The sequence below is a fragment of the Cimex lectularius genome, unplaced genomic scaffold (genome assembly GCF_000648675.2).
Source record: "Cimex lectularius strain Harlan isolate CLEC.00 unplaced genomic scaffold, Clec_2.1 scaffold12, whole genome shotgun sequence".
NCBI classification, from domain to species: domain Eukaryota; kingdom Metazoa; phylum Arthropoda; class Insecta; order Hemiptera; family Cimicidae; genus Cimex; species Cimex lectularius.
In genome coordinates this window covers 960008-980646 of record NW_019392875.1, presented here as the reverse complement: position 1 = coordinate 980646, position 20639 = coordinate 960008, and the positions used below count along the sequence as shown (strand labels likewise).

At 36.6% G+C, this 20639-nt stretch overlaps 1 protein-coding gene across 3 annotated transcripts in view; it reads right to left on the bottom strand.

Annotated features, from left to right (window-relative positions):
* LOC106665834 (dual specificity tyrosine-phosphorylation-regulated kinase 4-like) overlaps positions 1-18871 on the bottom strand; it is a 348487-nt gene extending 329616 nt beyond the window's left edge. The window contains exon 1 of one of the 3 annotated variants that reach the window (XM_024228925.1): positions 18707-18871. In XM_024228925.1, coding sequence (XP_024084693.1) covers positions 18707-18856 — 150 coding nt within the window. In that variant the 5' untranslated portion in view covers positions 18857-18871. Of the gene's footprint in view, positions 1-10474; positions 10589-18706 lie in introns of those variants that run through there. The other 2 variants (XM_014392602.2, XM_014392603.2) reach the window with 2 other exon arrangements.
* Positions 18872-20639: the final 1768 nt, after the last annotated feature.

Genomic DNA, 20639 nt, shown 5'->3' with positions numbered 1-20639 from the left:
GGGATCCCTCTCGAGACACTAACTATTTCAGCTCAACTAAGTCCTTAGATAAAAATAATAATTAATTGAAACAATTTATTATTAAAGTACTCTTGGGTGAAAGGGTGACGTCTAGAAAGTAAAAGTAAGTTATTAGCGAGACTGGTTTAGGTTCAAACCCGAAGAATGTCGAGTATTCTGGGAGAGTGAAGATGACCAGACTTCAATGGATGTAGTATTTTTCTGTATACGACAGACATTGCTTTCCCGTATACTCGGTCGTCCTAAACAGGACAGTAACGATCTTTAACGTCCTAGCCTATTCGGCCTTATCGGACGTTTTGATTCGCAAGATGAGAGCTAACGCACCTCCGCATACGTCAGAAGTGTGTTACTGCCGCCGCGTTTGTGTAGAGGCAGCTCAGCCCCGAGGGGCCAAGAAAACTTCGCTCCCTGCTTGCCCATTCCGAGTGGTCGGGTAGCAAGCATCGAACCGTATGCCATGCGCAAAGGGCTACCTAAGTCGAAATACATCCGCCCGGTCTCCCGCGCGCTCCCGAGATAGAGAAGGCCACTCTATCTCCCAGAATATTGGGTCTTCCCTATCGTAGAAACTACCGGATACGCTCCGGCCGCGGTTTTGTTTAAAGTGGAATTGCTAACCATCCCCTAGAGGAGACCGCCTACGGTAAAAGCCTCCAATCGAGCTCAGCCTACACCTACGTGCAAAGCATACTCGAATAGAAGCAACCGATTCACTACCCATTCCCATCTGCCACTACTCACGCATTCGAGGGATTTTTCAGCATAATCAGAGCGTCCTCAACGCTTATACGCTGCCGTCCGATCCTCCGTATCCAGTGAGGCCGGGTGTATAACGATGGTCATACACAAGTTCGTGCGAAGGTCACAGATAGAAGACAGCCTCTTCTCTAAGTTCCCGCGAGGGGCGTCACCACGACCACTACGAGTCCATTCCACGTATAACAGGGGCTGAACCTTGGAACATTTCTGTTACCCTGTAGTACAGATGGTTATGCACCCTCCCCCGTCTATGCAGACAGGATCTGGTACCCTAACCCTCCTGTGCCCCTGCTAAGCCATCCGCCGACCCAAGGCCGACACGAGTGCAGCTTGTGCTTTAGACAGGTTGCCACGCCCTCAGGGCTACACCATTATTTTGCGCCCAGACACCCTCCTTGTAGCTAAGGGTTGGGAGGGGTGACCAACCACTAACCATTCCTGAGGTACAAATGCGAGGCTGGCATTTTAGGATATCGATTTAGTTTTCATACAAAATTCGAGAGTCAGTAACAGATCGAAACAGGTTGAAAAATACGCTTGAAAGACCAGGAAAAGAAGTACAAACACGCAGGGGGCCGGCGGTGACCTATCCTATTTGTCGTCTCCTAAATTTTCCACATTTTATATGTTGAGGAGTCGTTTCGGGCCGGTCGTTTTGGACCAGCAAACCTCCGATCTTGTTTCTATCAATGCCAATCTTCTTTCTCAATACAATAGGACTACGTAAAAGCGAGCATAAACCTTGACAGAAAACACATTAAAAATAAAACAATTAAATTACAATGAAAAATAAATAAGTATAAATTAATAAATTTTCTTTGATTAAAATAACATATAATTTTATATAATAAATAAATGATTTAAACTTGAAGTATATCACGTAAAATAAATTCTCACCTTCGAATAAAATAACATAAACGATTGTCCATGATGAATAAATAAAAATTAAATCCGAATTCGAAATAAATAAAATTAAAATGAACTTAAATTAATGATTTACAAAGTCGACCGATATTACTAGCTAGTAAACAGTCCAAATAGTTAATAAAGTGGTACCCCTTCCCTCATAAAACGACGATCCAACGATGAACAGGTGAATGATGATATTGATGACGACTGACGAAAAATGGTGACGAGGCGACGGGGGGAAAAATACGAAAAAATTACTTTGACGGAACATCAATCGAAAGAGGATTCACTCTCTTATCTACGGTAATCCGCCGATGCAAACTCGCCGAGCCAAACTATAAACAGGTGCGGATTAACGAAACGCTATCTTTTTAAATAAATTCAACAATAATTAATTGGGGTTTACAATGTATACATAATATTAAAAAGTACTTAAAAAAAGATTTAAATCAATGTTACAAACCATTTACATAATAGACACTTCCATTTAAGTAATGTAAGGTTTTTTCAGAATGTAAATTTAATTAAATATAACCCACATATAGGATTTTTAAACACTGCAAAAATTTCTATTTATTATTCATAAAAACCACTAATTCCATTCAAAATGATAACGAAAAGGTTTCATAACGATAAAGACAATAATGAATTTGAGACAGTGTTTTGGAGGCTAAAGTTTTTTTTAATTTATCGTTGAATAATTTATGCTTGCTCTCGTGTGAATACATCAAAAAATTTACATTAAAAAACCGTAATATATCAGAAATTGCAAGGTAAGGTTGTGTAGTCGTGCTTTCTGCAGGCTAGATAAAATATAGTATATAGAACGAATTTTCTATCTGGATTGTCCCCAATCACGGTACCACTTCGTACTGTTATTTTCTTAATTTACAAATGATTCACCACCATGTGCCGAAAGGTTCCATTATCGATCTGTTTAATTTGAACAGAAAATTGTGTTACGGTCACATTGCTTTCGTAATTGAACCTGCCTATTACCGTGGGCATCGAATGGGAAATACGCTTTTAGGACCGGGGTTGGCCACGATTTGAAAGGATCTTTGAAAAGGTTCTCTTCCATCTGGCTTTTTCAGATTTAAAGTGTATTGATAAGCGAGGTTCATTTATTTGAGTGAAGTATAGAAATGTTTAAAATATTGTAAAATAATATGAAAACTGTATAACATTAGTCACCTTATATTCTGTATAAATAAAATAAACAAAAATGGTAACCTGTGAATTACGATTAATTGCTTAATTTTATGACCAGAGTGCACCGCTCATCCTAATTAATCTTTACAATCATACTTTACAATTATATTATAATAACTACGCACTGAAAATTGTAAATTCCTATTTAAGAGTCTCTCTCTCTCTCTCTCTCTCTCTCTCTCTCTCTCTCTCTCTCTCTTTCTATCTATTTATCTGACTATCAGCCTATCTATTTATCTTTCCCTCCCCCTTTCATACCTTTTTATTTTAGTTTTCGCCGTTTTAAAAGTAATGTATTTAGTTCATTGCGCTTATATTTTCCTCTTACCTGAAATGAGGAATGGATTTGACAAAATTTAAGCTTTAAGCTTAAGACCAACACGGCAAAGGTACGCTGACCAAAACGACAGGCAATTATCAAATTCATAAGGTTCATCATCCCGCAGACCGCACAAAACGAAAATAACTCGGTCTATAAATTTGGTATTAATGAATTAGAATATTTTTAAACAATGCAAATTCAGTATAAATGAGATGAATATTAGGCGTTGGCGAAGACGAAATACATTTTAAATTAATTTAAAATATATAATATTACCTAGCAGCTATACAAAATATGATTAAATGTTGGCTCTACAAAACTATTTACCAACCTTACTGGTAAAATTGTATATTAATCTTTTTTTATTTAAAAAAGTTTTCCCTCCAATTTTATAGAATTTTTACAAAATAAAATATTAAAATTGAACTGCAAAAACCCATTTGTAAGATTCTTCTGTGATAATTGCATCTACGTCTCCTTTCTCCCAAGTTTTCCTCTTCTTGCTCTCATTATAATATTCTGAATTACTTTATTCCTTTGACATAGAATAGTTCCCATTGTTAAGATCACGTTTGTGTTTTCGAAGCTGTTTTTAATTTTCTTTTTAGCAGCAACTGATTTCATCGAAATGCTTTGCCATAATCATGCAACTTCACTCAGTTTGTTCACTCAAATTGTATCAGAGGAGGCTTTTTCTCTGTTTTAAGTATTTTAATTACCTTTCACTCTTTCTTCGAGCTATCGAGGAATATACCCCCTTCATCTGGACTTCAAAATTACTGTTAATAATTCGTAACTTTTCATTTACCGTAATGAAACTTATTTTAGCAGATTCTTCATGAGCCCTCTGTCTTGCTTTTGGGAGGAAGATATTCAGAACTGGAACGTGATGTCTTGTCTAGGTCCCTCGACGGTATGGAAGGTAACGACAAGGTGGTCAAGGCGGCAAGGCCCCCTAACTCCAGACAGTCATCGCGACCCGGCCCTCTGATTAAAAAGTACTATTAAACGCATGATTAAAAGAGAAGCGTAGGTGGGCTGGATCGGCAGAAAAACTAGCACGTACCAAGAGGTCGGACGATAGGTTGCCCTCAGAACAGCTGAATCAAAGAAGAAGTATCAGCAAGAATAGGACATGAGAGGTTGACATACGGATACTTACTTTTGAACCAAAGCACGCATATGTGTCCGGCATGTAGAAAAAATCGTTTCCCGACGTGTCCAACATAACTAAACGGTGTCATACCTTGGCTCATGCCATCCGATGTTAGGATTGTGCTTGAGCACGGCAGTGAGTTTTTGGGTCCGATTGTTGAGGAAATTATTGTGAGTATTATTCCTTTGTATATAGAACGTATAGATATCTTGCGTTTTGTTTTGTATTCATTAATTTGAGAGAGGTGGTGGAATATTGACCCTTAGTTCAATTTGATATATATAGTCTTTTGTATATAGCATGTTTGTCCTCACCAAAGGGCAATGCATGAAGTCTAGTATTTCTATATCCTGCTTCAGTGAATGTTATGTGGATAGGAACTGACTACGTGAGTTGGGGCTAAAATGACGAATTTGTTGATAGTCTCTGGAACTTATTTTGGGCTGCGGCACAGGTAAGACCTAGGTCTGACCTCGAACCCCCAAAGCCCAAGATAGGTGACTCACGACAAGTAGTAAGCTCTATTCTGTACAATAATTAACTCAGCTTATTTCAAAATTTGCATTTCTTGAAAATTCTCAACTTTATTGCCATTAAAACCATGTTTTTTTGCCTTTTCATGCTAAAATACCACTTTTCTTAACAACTTTAACTCTTTGGTTACAGATGTTTTCCGATTGCTCCATCATCCTGGTAGACGACTAGATTTCACCTTGTAGGACAAAGGTGTCGGATATATTACAATTTGTAACAATTAAAGTGTTACAAGGAGAGCGGACGGAATCCAAATCAGGCGCCGTAGAAGAAATCGTCAGAGATTGGAATTTATAGCTTTGAACTAGCGGTGAGCTTACAAATTGCTCTACGTCCTTATTTTTATCAAGTCCCCGTTTTCACGAGGCACTCAACTATTATCTCTGTTTTTCGGTCAAGAACCGTTTTAAAGCCGATCGGGACCGTTGCCATAAGAAATCACGCAGATAAAAATTGAAGCCGTGAGTACGTTATTAAATTCTAATCGCTTTTTATAACCTATTTTTCAAACAAAAAACCTTGAAACAAGAGGAATGTTTATTTTAGTTTTAAATCGATATGGCTAATGATGACCATGTCGCGTGTTCGTCTGGTAATTTGTGAAGGAGAAAATGGACTCCTTGGCTTCTTGAGTGTTACAAATTTTTCTTGTGCATATTATTGAATAAGTATTATAAAGCACTTACTAGACTTTCAATGTCCACCTTAAATATTCGTTAGGTTTTACAACAAATATTTACCCTTCTTTCATTAAGTCGATTTAAATGAACATGAAACAACGCACACTAATTTCAAATATGTTTCATTGAATTAAAAGACCTAGATGAATGACGTTCCGTCAGGGAAATAAGCAGGGAGAGGCAGGACGTTCCGTCCATTTCTGATCATTTTATCAGATCGTGAGCGTTCCTTATTCTTCCTGGTTCTTTTTCTGATTGATCATTTTGTTTTTAAAAGTTCACAGCACTATCTTGTCTGTTACAAAGTTGAGTAAATAGTTTCATAATATGCTCAATTTTCTAAACACGGTCCTACCTGCGTTTTTTTATCTGGACCAGAACTAAGGTTGGTGAAAAATATTTAAAAAAATATCTAACAAAATATGCATTTTTTATAATTTTGAAGTAAGCGTGCAGAGAGCAACTCAATTTTTGGCTTTCTCTTCCGGCAATTCACAATTATCAAATTTGTCTCAGATATTCCATACATGTCCAAAGATTTTTTTTTGTGGACGATTTAATAATCAAAATGCTGCTGAAAATTTCACGATTGGTAATTTAGCAAAACCTTGCTTAGATTCCTGAGTGAGCATTATTGCCTACCGAATGGTCAGCTGATATTTGTATAAAAAGCATGGAATACAGGCACAATTTGAAAAGAAATCATTAAACATGAAACAAAGGAACAAAATAAATGAGACTATGCTCCTCCCCCCTGAGGGAATGATACATACATTCGAAATCTATTAGGTTCCATAAATTTGATTTGGAATTATCCGCTCGCCCAAATGATTAAATCCCTGGTGACATCAACTAATCCCTCTTCGCTCAATAATGGCCATTCGTTGTTCGTACTTGAATCTATTAATACGTGGGGAAACTTTCTGGCAGGGGATGGTTTCCCTGTGGGGGATAGAACCTCTAATCCCGATCCTTCGGGACCTTCTGTATTGGCTAACAGCAAACAATTTCATGGTCGGAGGCTGAAGTAAACACACGAAGTGTTTGAGCAAATGAAAACACCCTCTGAGTCAATAATGAATCTTTCATTTTTTATACAGGTATTTTATATTAACAATTATCTCGGTTGTCAGGTAAGACGTGTATATACGTGTGTATATAAATGTGTCTTTAAACAGGATATTCTTTATAATTGTTATGTTACTTGTTATTGTTAGTTTTTTTAAATCTATCTTTGACCTAAATTCTATTAGAAGGCTTGGGTTTTTGGAGTGAATTCACATTTATTTTGGTCGATTTCGACAATGAACAAAGCATAATGCCAAAACGAGCCTGATAGACCAAACCAGTGACAGACATATCAAATTGAACGACTCCACTAATCCATAGGAAGCTTTAGAGGGATTTATTTCTCTATAAACTGCACATCATAAATTAGGGCCGTAGATAAAAAATAAAATGTTTGAGGATTGAAATTTTTCTCACTTATGACATGAAATAATAACACAGGCTAAAAGAAGATGAATCCAGAGTTTCAACGTTTGTAATAACATACAATTAATTAAGGTTTTCAGTTGAGATAAAAAAGTCAATGGCACGAGCGGGAGTGAATTTAATAAGTTTGTAATAACGGGGTCTTTGCATTTTTAAATGGAATACCCGACATAGGTGAAAAACATTCACTCTCCGGCCATACAAAATGCCTTTTTTTATTGCTGTGAAATCAATATTTAAGAGGTTTAAAGAGGGCTTAAAACGAATCCGAACTTTTTTCAAAAAACATTTTTTGTAGTCTAGTTTACGGAAAGATTTTTTATTTATTTATTTTTTCGATTTTTCTCATTTCATACAATTCTCCAGTCAGGAGATTGAGTGAGTAGGACAGTGTCAGGGTCATAACATTATTACAGGAAGGATACAGCCAGCGCGAAGTCGCCAAGAGACTGGGTGGGTAAATCACTCGACAATAGGAAGAATTCTTCGGCGCTTCAGAGATACAGTGTTTTACACTAGAAGACCAGGATTGGGTCGACCTAGGTCACGGACGAGACGATAGTTCTTCCGTCATCAGGCAAGTCCGAATTGTTTCGATTTCCTCCAGGGCTGTAAGAAGAAGGCTCAATGAAAATAACCACAGGGCCCAGTACCCGGTTAGTGGACCTCTTACTACAGCTCAGAAAATGGCCAGGCTTCAATTCGCCCAAGAACATGTGATTTGGTTATTGTTAGATTGGATATGAGTATTTTTTTACAGTTGAGGTGAGAGTTGGCCTCAAATCTTCAGATGGTCGTTATTTCATAGGAGACGCTCAGAAGAACGGTAACATGCTATATGTTTCCTCAGGTGGATTTGATATCATCACAGGAATCTTGGCGGGTCATTGATGTTCTAGGTAGGCATTTCCTTGACCGCCCGCACCGATATGGTTGTTGTGCAAGGAAGATCTCTAACTTCACAGAGGTTCTTACAAGACATAATCGAAGAACCTGTAGTGTCATTTAGCCCCTACATCGGTGAGAGATTCTAGGCTAATGGAGCATAATGCCAGGTCCCATTGCTCGTATTGTGGATCACTACCTGAATGAGATTGTAATTGCCTGGTATGGCCAGCTCGACGTACACACTTGAATCCAATGGAACACATTTGGGACCAACTTGTGCGACGAGTATGACAGCGAAACCCTGATTCTAACACCCAAGAAGAGTCGGAAACGGCTGTCCGTGATGTATGGGAAACAATTCCTCGGGATTCATCACAAATCTTTTCGAGGGAATGCAAAGGCTTTCAACGGACGTGTTTCGTGCCAGAGGTAGAAATACTCTATTAAGGAGACACATTTTTATTTCTTTTTTAATTTTTTAGGTTTTTTACCACTTCTTTACTCAATAATGTCTTATTTTTACTACCAAACCTATTTTTGGTATGCAAAATAAGAATAAATACATTAAAATTTCAGGGGGTGTGTTAATTTTGCAATTTAATTTTTTAGTGCACATGCAGCTACAAGAATCAGAAACAATGGTTCATTTTTTGTTATTGAGATGCCTTGCCTTTATTCCATTGGCAATATCTGTCTAAATATCTCAACCCAAAGCAAAGATTGATGTCAATACTCTTAAATGTTAACGATAAAGAACAGTTAGATAATCTTTTTGATTAATGCAAAATGAATTAAGACTACGATCATTTATTATCAATTAATAAACAAAAACATTAGCATATATCATATTTTTCAAATTAAAAATTAAGTTCACTAGTTTTCCTGGTCCGCTTGACCAATTAATATCTTTCAATTAATTAAGTTTTTAGTTGAGATAAAAATGGCAAAAGGAGGGGAAATTCAAAACGTTGGGTTGAGATGGAAAGTTAGTGTCCGAGTGGATCGAAGTCACGATAGCTCAAGTGGTAGAGCAGCGGCGTATCTAGCCGAAGGTCGTGGGTTCGAATCCCGCTCGTGACACTGCCTTTTTTATCTCAACTAAAAACCTTAATTAATTGAAAGTTAAGAATTAAGACTGTGCTACAAACGTTGTTATTTTTGTTTTTTATATAGCTGTTTATTATTTTTAGTATTTTCGATTATATTATTGTATAGTGTATATTATTGATTTTTGTGTATGTTACATTTGGTGGTTTTTAAACAGCAAGTTAATTTATATATGTATTTTTAAAATTGAAACATTATAATATAGTCCATTATATTTAGTGGTCTATTGACCAAATTACTTTTTTAATTTAATTAATCTTTTTATGTAAGGTTTTGGTTGAAATGAAAAAGTTAGTGTCACGAGCGGGATTCGAACCCACGAATCGACATTTGAAAAATGCCAAAAAGGAGGGAAAATTCGAAAGGATGTAGGTTGATATGGGGAGTTGGTGTCCGAGTGGATCGAAGTCACGATAGCTCAAGTGTTAGTAAAGCGGCGTATTTAGCCGAAGGTCGTGGGTTCGAATCCCTCTCTTGGACACTAACTTTTTCATTTCAACCAAAACCTTACATAAAAAGATTAATTATAATATAGTTTGCTTTAAGAATTTATATTGTACACATTATGTAAACAATCAAACTCCAACAAAATTATCAATTACAAATTGCAAATGTAACTGTGCAATAAATTATTTATTCTTCTTCTTCTTAGATATAGGATAACTCCTTTATTCTTTTGATTTAGTATAGAAACATTTAAAAGCCAAGTGGTTCAGAAAAAGGCCCGTGGTCGTGTTTAAAGGGCTGGAATGCAGGTGTAACTCTATTGATCAGAGGGAGAATGTTTTGGCCACGTTTCCTCTCGCTTTCGCTCCGCTCTCCTTCAAACAAACTAACACCGGCCATCTCGGGCTTTTGAGTAAAAGAGGCAACAAAGAAAAAGAAAATTGTAAACAAGAGAGCCCATCCTACTTTTATCGTTTCGATAAAAGGGACGTAGATATTACTGTATTATTTCAAAAGCGGAGAAAGACGCTGTGCACTGCATCTCAATATTTCACGAAACCGATATTTTTTTTAAGGTTTGCTTTTATTTCGTGCTTTTTCGTACAGTTTAAATTATATTAAAAATTCACGTTAGAGTTTTTCAATTTTTACAAAGCAAGATAAACTGCAAAAAATATTATTTCTTCCTATAAGAATTTTATCGAATAGAACGTAAATACTGAAACTGTTAATAATTTCTGTATGAAAAAATTATTATGTAAATTAATCAGAACACAACGTAACTTTATCATGTTTATAATTTAAATTGAAAAAAAGGAATCTACAGCCGAATCTAGACGTTTGTTAATAAGTAAGCCTGCTTTTTTTCTTGTTTCAACATTTTCATTGAAACCATTGTTGAGTTTCACCCACTCTCTTTAAATATACAAAAAAAGTACTTACTGAAAAGAAGTCCGGAGAAAAAGAATAATCAGGGTAGAAAACAAAGGTTCTCATCGGAGATAAAACACCGTTCTATTCTTGCCCTCATTAAACGGGAGGAGCAAAGGGTTTCTTCATAAAGACACGAAATACATATTTACACAGAAACTGTTTCGCGATGTAAAGAGTGTGGTTTTTATTGACTGGACATATTTTGCGCCTGTGATTCAATTTAAAGATAAGATGTTTAGTTGGAGAGGGTGACGACACCAGGTATTTATATGGTTGTACTTTCAGCCATTCAGTCGAAATACGCATTATGTTGAAGGAGCGTGGTCACATCTGTAGAGGGAAAAGTTCCAATTACAGACAATGCCTAATTACATGTACTTTTGACTAGAATATTTTTAGTCCTAATTAAATCAATTAGAACTAACATTATCACTCAACCAAGACCCCCGAGATTCAGTCCCCAAATTTGTATTTGTTGCCGTATTGTAATTTTTATTTTCGAAATGTTCTTGGTATTACAATTATATATAGCAAATATCAGAGATAGGGCAAGTGTGAAAGAAAGAAAAACGGTTAGTTCCTTCAGCAGGATTTCGAAACAATTTCTAACGTTTTAAATGCTTAACAAATATACTACTAATATAATATAAATTAATTTCGAGTATTGGAAGTCGTGCCCAGAGGAGAGAACCACGGCCCCTTCCGTTGCCACACACCGACCGCGGCACTCACCGCGGATCCGAAGATATCCGAAGCGGTGTTCCAGGACATTGCTTTCCCGTATACTCGCTCGTCCTTAAAAGGACAATAAGAATCTTTAACGTCCGCACCTGGCACATTGGCCTTATCGGACGTTTTGATTCTCAAGATGAGAGCTGACGCACCTCCGCATACGACAGAAGTGTGTTACTGCCGCAGTATTGGTGTAGAGGCAGCTCAACCCTGAGGGGCCAATACAACCTCGCTCCACGCTTGCCCAATCCGAGTGGTCGGGTCCGCATTAAGCATCGAACCGTACGCCGCGCGCAAAGGGCTGCCTAGGCCGAAATACATCAGCCTGGTTTCCCGCGCACTCCCTAGATAGAGAAGGCCACTCTATCTCTCAGAGTACTGAGGCTTCCCCAGCATAGAAACTTCCGGATTCGCTCCGGCCGCGGTTTCGTTTAAAGTGGAATTGCTAACCGCTTCCTAGAGGAGACTGCCTACGGTAAAAGCCGCCAGTCGTGTACATGTACTCGAGTAGGCGCAACCAATTCACTACCCATTTCCATCCGCCACTTCTTACGCATTCGAGGGACTCCGTCAGCGTAGTCTGAGCGTCCTCAACGCTATACGCTTCGATTGTCCGATCCTTCGTATCCCGTGAGGCCGGGTGAATAACGATGGTCATACGCAAGTCTTGTATGAAGGTCACAGATAGAAGAACAGCCTCTTCTCTAAGTACCCGCCAAGGGCCTCACCACGACCAACTACGAGTCCATTCCCAATGTAACAGGTGCCGAACTTTGGAACATTAATGTTACCCCGTAGTATAGATGGTTATGCACCCTCCCCCGTCTATGCAAACAGGATCTGGTACCCTAACTTGGCCCTAGGCCCTTGGCCAGGACAATCAACGGATCCTCTGGCGTCTCCTGCCAGCCTAAGGAATATAGCTTCAGGACTGACACTCGCACTATCACTACAGAAGGGCTCGCTAACGGAGCTCGTTGCTGTCACGACTCACAATCGCCTGTGTTAAGCCAGCTCTGTTAAGGAACTTACTTGGACCCCGAGCATGTGTGTACCTTTTTGGGGTGAGACTGCTGGGGGAAGGTTCGTGCCGAAACCCAGCCGAGTTTCTTCATACCAAAGGAGAAGAGAGTCTGTGTTGACCCAGAGGAGAGCACTACTGGCGGCCTTCAAGATCCTTGTCTCCGCCGATCTCTTGACCTGTCTCCTCCCGGCCGGTTCGGCCAATGGAGAGACGAGTCCTCGGCAGTGGAAGAAAAAATATAGGCCCAGGAAGATGAAAGGAGCGGGTCTCTCTCTTGTTTTTTGACTTTTGAATAGCGGAAGACGCCCCTAATTTTTCCCGACGAATCGATGGAAGGACCCGGAGAGACAGGAAACCAACCCGGCAAGCCGCCCACCCTCACCTCAAAACCCTCAGAAAGGTAGGAAGGCTTTTTTACTATCGTCCCCATGAGTACCCTGTACATACCGGGTGTCCTTTTTAGAAGGCCCGGCTAAATTTATCTTAAACCAACGACGCAATAAAAAAAGGTGTTTAATATTTTTTAGTCTATTTTCAAATTTTTACCATTTTTGGAGAAAAATTACACAGGGTATCTCAGTCACAATTAAACTTCAAAATGTTTACACATCCTTTTAAAGGATTACAACATTTAAAGGAAAACAATGGTGCAACAGGCGTCTGATTCCGTGCACAAATGTCGATTTGGGAGGCTGAAGAAAATGTTCCTCCACACATCCTATGGACTGAGGAATCCAAGTTCACCTCTAATGGCATACTAAACCGTTGGAATTTTCAACGTGGGCAGAGGAAAATCGGCAAAAGCAAGGAAAATTTTTATACTTTTGTCATCATCAGATGGTTCACAGTATCAACGTTTGATGTGGAAATAGAAAAACAAATTACTGTTTTTTCCCAATTTTTTTACCATAACTTTGTCATTTTTTGACCAATTTAAAATCCGATAGCACAATTGTTTTCATCGTAAATAATCCTTTAAAGTGATGTGTCAGGATGTATAGGGTCGTACTTGAAATTTTGAAGTTGAACTGGTTCTGAGATTCTTCCTCAAAGAAGAAAAAAAAATTTGAAACTAGACAAAGTAAAAGTCAGAAGGGTTATTAAATTATTATATTCCTCTTGTAAAAATTATAAGTAAGAGTAAAAATTATATTCCTCAAAAGATTGACGATGGAACTGAGCGGTTTTTTTTCAAATTTGCCTTATCCCTGATCTTTGGTCATTTGTATTTTCGTAAATATCACCAATTTCGTTAAAAATTTCTGAAAATTTGATTAATTTTACTGAGTTATTTGCATATTGTTTCCCGGATGTAACATTGCGTGTAGCACATGATTTATTTATTTGCTTAAGCACCGTTCTTTAATTACCCTTCTGTAATATTCAAATCCGAAATAATGGCTATTGTGTTTGTTTAGCTGCACAATCACACCCTATTTTCACCCCTGTCGGCGATTAATAATTGCCTGCGATCTACTCGTCCGATGAATTTTGACTGAATTGACGGGATTTGTCCACTTTTATTGTTTTTTAAACAAATAATTTGCCTACTGTTTTGATTAATCGGGTAAATTGGGCTGTCGTTGATACGGTTTAAAGTTGGTTTTTGCGATTCGAGGAACCCCATTTTGCTGGATTGCAAATTAGTTTGCAGCGTTGTAGTAATTCGTTTACATCGTCGCGTCAGCCGACTAATCTCGTAGATAATCTAATGGCTTATTTACACCCAAATAATTAAAGGCGTTTGCTCTGGTTCTGCTATCGATTTTGATTCTCTGCGCCTTCCGAACAGGAAAATAGGTCAAGATTAAGATCCCCCCAAGGGGTTAGGAAGGACAGGTAGCAACTCCCGGAAGAACTAAAATCTAAGCTACTTACGACTTTCAGTATCCAGTGTTAACTAAAAACAAGTAACTTTTTAGAAAAAAAAGTTTTTTTCTACAAACAAAACAATCCTTAGATGTATGAATTATTACGTATATTCATATATTATATCTCTTATAATATTTAGTGTATATAAAATTATTAACACTTTAAATCGTTCAAATCATCTGTGTTAACAGTGTATTTATTCATCATTAATAACAAATATATCAAATAGGAGATGTTAATGATAATGGGATAACAACGTCAAACATAGACTCCTCCATCACAGAATGGGTCCACACAAAACAGGAGAATGGACGAACTGTAGAGGTGGAAGATAGTAAACGTATTAAAGAAATGTCACCAAAACTGGCAAGCATATTGCTACAGATAGACGGGGTAAAACTAAGGGCCATGTGATAGGACAGAACTGAGAAAACACCTCTATCTCTATATCACCTGATATCTATCTATCACTTTCCTTCTCCGGCCTTTCGCTCACTTACACACTCTTCAAATGTAAAAGGTCAACTAATAACAATAAAGAATACATTTTCACGGCTCATTGCATAAACAGGAAGAGAGTTTTTCATTCGCAGAAAATGGCTTTGCAATATATTTGATCGGCAGTTCATGATGATCCTCCCACATCGTTCATACGTCATAACTCGGCTTCTAACCCCTACCGGCGCGCATATAAGATTTCGGCCCTTCATTATCATATCCAGCCCATAAAATTGATTTATAATTTGACCCTACCCACACCCCGAAGAGCAAGAGGTCTTATAAATTGTTATAGCAGTCCAAAAATCACAAAAATGGCTCTGTTCCTTGTGATAAACATAACTCAAAACGGTATTCTTGCAAAATGTGGGGTTCATTTGTTTATCAAATGATTTGCGATTTATTCCTATAAATTTACCTGATCCACACTCACAATCAGTCTAGGTAAAGAAAAAACTCAAAATTAATAAACATAAGCTAATAAACATATCCTACAACAAAAGATGAGAGTTAGTTCAAACTCATTCTACTCATTTGTCACTCCTGTTCTAATAAAAACCATAGCCGAAAATTAAAACGGTAATATGTCAAAATAAAATGTAGAAATTTGTGGTTATTCATGTGCTTATAGGGCGTGCACTAATTAAAGTCAGCCAAATAGACTGAAATTTTTTTCCTTATAAAAAGTACAACATAAAATTATACAATATTTCGTTCGCATCCTAATTGCATATCTATATTTTGAAAATTCCTACCTATTAAAAAATGCAACATTGCGTAGACAAGACAATGTTAGCATAGCTTGACTTCTGGTATATAAGAAGAGAGAGGCAAGAGTTCAACCTAATTTCGCCTGTGACAAGCGAAACTTATTAGTACTTCATGTATTTTCGAATCAAAGTATTTTACTTTTAACGTGCATTTGATACAATATTATTTTGAAAGATTATTGGATTGAAAGTGTTGTCTTTCCCTGCATATAACTTATATCGAAATATTACGGTTGAATTGACTAGTCAATGGTGTTTTTTTCAACATAAGAAACATTCACGTGCAATTATGATTCAGACCAAATATGTACTAAAATCCTTCGTATTGTTGAAAAAATAGGGTTTTTTTAATATTTGAAGATCGTACAGGCGGTCTGGTGTGACTTAGGTTTAAAAAAACAATTTCTTTATCGTGCCAACGTTTCAATCTTTATTAAGATCATCTTCAGGGCCTGGGATTTATAAAAGTGTTTAAATTATTCAAATACATGTAAGATGTGAAAAAATGAATTTATACAATATAGAAATTTAAAAGTCAATCAATATTTGCTATGTGTACACAGAAAACAAACACTTTGAGTGAGTACAAATACTTTGATTGAGTCTAAAATTTCTATCATTGTATAAATTCATTTTTTCATATCTTACATGTATTTATATAATTTAAACAATGTTTATAAATCCCAAGCGCTGAAGATGATCTCAAAAAAATCGAAACGTTGGTACGATAAGAAAATGTTCTTCTAGACCGACGTCACACCAGACCGCAACTCTACATAATCATTAATTAATGGTCACTAAATACCGCACACAAGTTTTTTTTCGTGCAAACATCTAGTAGAAATTACCTAAAATTATGCTCAATTCGATTCAGCATTAGCATGTTTTGTGTATTTAGTTTTTTTAGTTACAATTTCATAGGAACTTTTTACTTAATTTGAAGACGATTGACATTTATGCAGGGTGTCCATTTTAAATGGTCTGGCTGAATTTCCCTTGAAACAATGAAGCAATCAAAAAAAAAGTATTTAATATTTTTAGCCTAGTTTCGATTGTTTACCTTTTTTTGCAGAAAAATTATACAGCGTATCTCAGGCCCGTTTCAAATAAATCCTGGCATACTGACTGATCACTTTGAAGTTATGATGAAAACAATGGCATTTTAAATTCAAATCAAAATAAAAGGTCCAAAAATGACAAAGTTATGACAAACAGTTTGGGAAAAAAATTTTAAAAAATCATTTGGTTTGCTATCTATTAATCACATTCAATGTTCGAACTACCTGCCTTGCGTAAAGATGCAAAGATTTGCTCTTTTTAACCACTCTTCACCGGTGGTCAGAGCGATAGAGTCAGAGGTGATAGATTGACAAGCATTTACTATCCTTTGCCGCAGTTCGTCAACTGAAGTTGCTGGGTTATGGTTGGTGTTATCGGGAGGGGGGTTATGTTTTTTTAATTGTCCCACAGAAAATAGTTAAGTGTAGTTAAATCGGTTGGCCGAGGAGGCCCTATCCACCTATCCCGGAAATGACGATTCAAATAACGTCTCACCTGCAAAGAATTGTGTCCGGGTTATCTATCAAGCTGGAGAATCATTCTTTGTCGTAGTTGCAGAGGAACATCATCTACTGGTGTTGGTAAAACCTCCCCTAAAAAATTGAGGAATTGAACACCATTCGGATTTTCCTCTGCCGACGATTGAAAATTTCAATGGTTTAGTATGCTATTAGAGGTGAACGATTCCTCAGTCAATAGGATGTATGGAAGAACGTTTTCTTCAGCCTCCCAAATCGACATTTTTGCATGCAAGGATAGATGCCTGTTGCACTATTGTTTTCAGAGTAAAAAATCCTTTAAAATGATGTGTCAGGATGTATAGGGTCGTATTTGACATTTTGAAGTTGAACTGGGCCTGAGGTACCCTGTATAATTTTTCTCCCAAAATAAAGGTAAACATTTGAAACTAGACTAAAAAATATTAAACAATTTTTTTGGAAGAACCCCTTCTTGTTTTTGTCAAACAAAATAATTTGACCACGTTTGTAACAGGACTAAGGATCTGGAATAAAACTTTTGATTAGAAAGGCCTCCTATTCATTTTTTTTATTTTGTTGTATCTCTAGTCAAAAATCATTTCATTACAAATTTCAAACATACTTATATTTATATCGATCTTCAATAGAGAGTGTGAGAGAGAGAGAGAGAGAGAGAGAGAGAGAGAGAGAGATAGACGAAGAGAGGAATAAGAGAGAGAGAGAGTGAGAGAGAGAGAGAGACAAAGAGAGGAAGAAGAGAGAGAGAGAGAGCAAACAATAAACTAAATACAATAAATTAATCATAAACGTGTTAAAAATAAGTTTGACAACAAGATGAAAATTGATGCAACGAAATAAAAAGATAATGCACAAAGAATAAGAAGATCTAGAAACAAAGAATCAATAAGGCCAGAAATTGAAATCTGTTGAGAAATGGGCTCAAGAACATTGTAAAAATGAATAATATCCCGATTAGTGTAAAGAACATGAAGAGCAGAGGAGTAGAGCAAAATATAAAGTTAATGAAACATCGAAAACTATACAGACCAGATAAACAAGAATAGAAATTAGAAGATAACGAAGAGAGAGTTATTGAAAATTGAGAGGTAGAAACATGTTATTTAAATAACAATAAATCCGTTCTTTTATATTGTTTTTCATTTGAACGGTACAATAAATTAAACTTTTTCCTTAGTAATATGGCGATATAAAAAATCGTGTGAGTTCATATTTGAAATGTTCAATTAATATTTGTTTAGAATGAAGCGACTTGTAATAAGTACAAAAACCATAGGCAGAGGTCTGTTTTTATTTATTTATTTTTATTATATGTAATCCGAATTGTAAAAATCTCGTTCGTGTCAAGCGTTATTGGTTAAGTTTTTTTTATTCTCAGTTGTTTTTTGTTTAATTTTTTTTTCAAACGCTTGAACAATTGTGTTTAATTTTTATCACCCTTCATCCCCAAAATGAATAAAGATTTTACGCAATACATAATATCATTCAAAATAGAAATCAATTTCGATCTTAATTGGGAAATTTTCTTTAAAAATAGGTAAAATTTTGTAGCAAGAGAACCTAATTAATCTAAAAAGTTCCTTTTCTCCAGATTCTTATTGGTTCCCACTTTTTCTGGTATTTGAATGGATGTTCGATATTTTTACAATTGAAAAATAACCCAAATTCGTTTTACCCTCCCCCCCAACAATAAAAAAAACAGTCCTTTGCTATAGATGAACCGGTACTAATTGAACATTAAAACTCATCAAAACGACATTGTAAATGGCCATTCTTGTTGCCGTCTTACCACTACTTGGTGCATCGAGGATTTGCTCAAAGACCTCTGGTTCCTCGATATCCTCGGCATCGTCGAAATTTCGAGGATCGAGCAGAGGGAGGCGAGGTCCGTCTCCGTGAGGGCCCTCGGCCTCGACTCGAGTCCGCACCGACTCGACATTATGGTTTCTTTTCACGCCGGTCTACTTTGGATTTTGAAATATACTTATTTCCTCATCGAAAACCGTTGGCAATTGATGCCGCCACCCCAGGACGAGACCCATCACGCCTCGACCACCCCAACACTACTGACTCAGTTAAACAGCCCCGAGCATCCCCAAGGCCGATCCTGCGCTTTATCCCCAGCCACTGTTTAGCTTCCTTCACAAATTCATTCATTACCAAAGTGGAAATGCAAATACGATCAATTAGCATCTAGTTGATTTTTAAACGAGGATCGGAACCTCACTTCTGCCTCTGTTGATCCGTTCATCCGCAAGATAAATTTCACATTAAGGTAGCTTATAATACTTCAACTCATTCACTTCACAAAACCGAACTTAACTTTAAAGTCTGTTGAACGATTGTTTTCACGTAAAAAAACATACAAAATAGAGTTTTACAATTCCAACCCATAAATTAACGAAAACCGATGAAAAAACTTATTTTATATTAATTTGTTGTAGTCGTGAGGAGCGGTCAGGAATGAGGTAGTTTCGAAAAACCATTTTTTTTTTTTTTTTTGCCGACGTTCGACTTTGTTCGGGTCATCATCGGGCATAAAGTGTAGTGCCATTCCTGTGGTGTTACATTACTGGTTTTTTTGTGGTTGTCACATCTGCAAAAAAATTAAAAAGGTAGTTTTCTAAACTGCCTTATTCCTGACCGCTCCTCACGATTCCACCAAATTATTTTTAAAAAACGGTCACTAAAAAAACAAATTTATTTTATATTTTTTAGTAATAATTATTTAATCTGAATACGGTATGCATAAAACAAAAGTACATTTTTTTTACTTTTTTAAGTACAATTTGACTCTCGCAGTACCCTTTTATTGATTTTTTTCTTATTTTCAATTATATATTATAATTCCACATAATCTTCTAGCGTATATACCCAATTTTTTCTTGAATAATCGAAATATCAAATTTAAAAAAAACACTCCCTAATTATTTTTTCCTAGTTAATTTTAGACTTTAAAGGTTCTTATTTTCAATTATATATTATAATTCCACATAATCTTCTAGCGTATATACCCAATTTTTTCTTGAATAATCGAAATATCAAATTTAAAAAAAACACTCCCTAATTATTTTTTCCTAGTTAATTTTAGACTTTAAAGGTTCATTTTATTAGCATGAAATAAGATTTTTTTGGAGCCTGAGCATGTCAAAATAGGTATTACAAACATATGTTGTTTTTTCTCTGTCACACAATGACACTATGGCCAGCGCTGCACCCAGAGGACACATGAAGCGTGGACCAATTGCCATGAATTCTATGATGATAAGGATAACAAATCCGTTTACAGAACAGAACTATATGGAATGGTACAGAAATGAGAAGTCAAGTAAATTTGTCGATTTAGTGTTGCTATCTTGAGGATTTATTCATATTTTGGGGTATATTCAGCCTAAAAGAAACCAGCCAACGCTGGCGTGTGAAATTAAAGCTTGAAGAGATCTCGAGATTTAACTCATTTAAGGCGACGTGGCTGATTTTAGAGAGTGTCGATAGTAGTAGTTAAGAAGTAGGGTTCGGATGGATCGAGAGCTTGGTGTGGGACTTGTGGAAGAGGGTTTGCATCAGTTCGTTGACAAAAAGAACGTTGAGGTAGTTATTCGTGGTGAGTTTAGTGACGTAGTAAGGAGCTTTGATAGTTTGTCTAAGGACTTTCGATTAGAAGTATTAAATTCGCTGGATATTGGATAGCTTGGTGGAACACCACAGCTGTAATGTGGTCG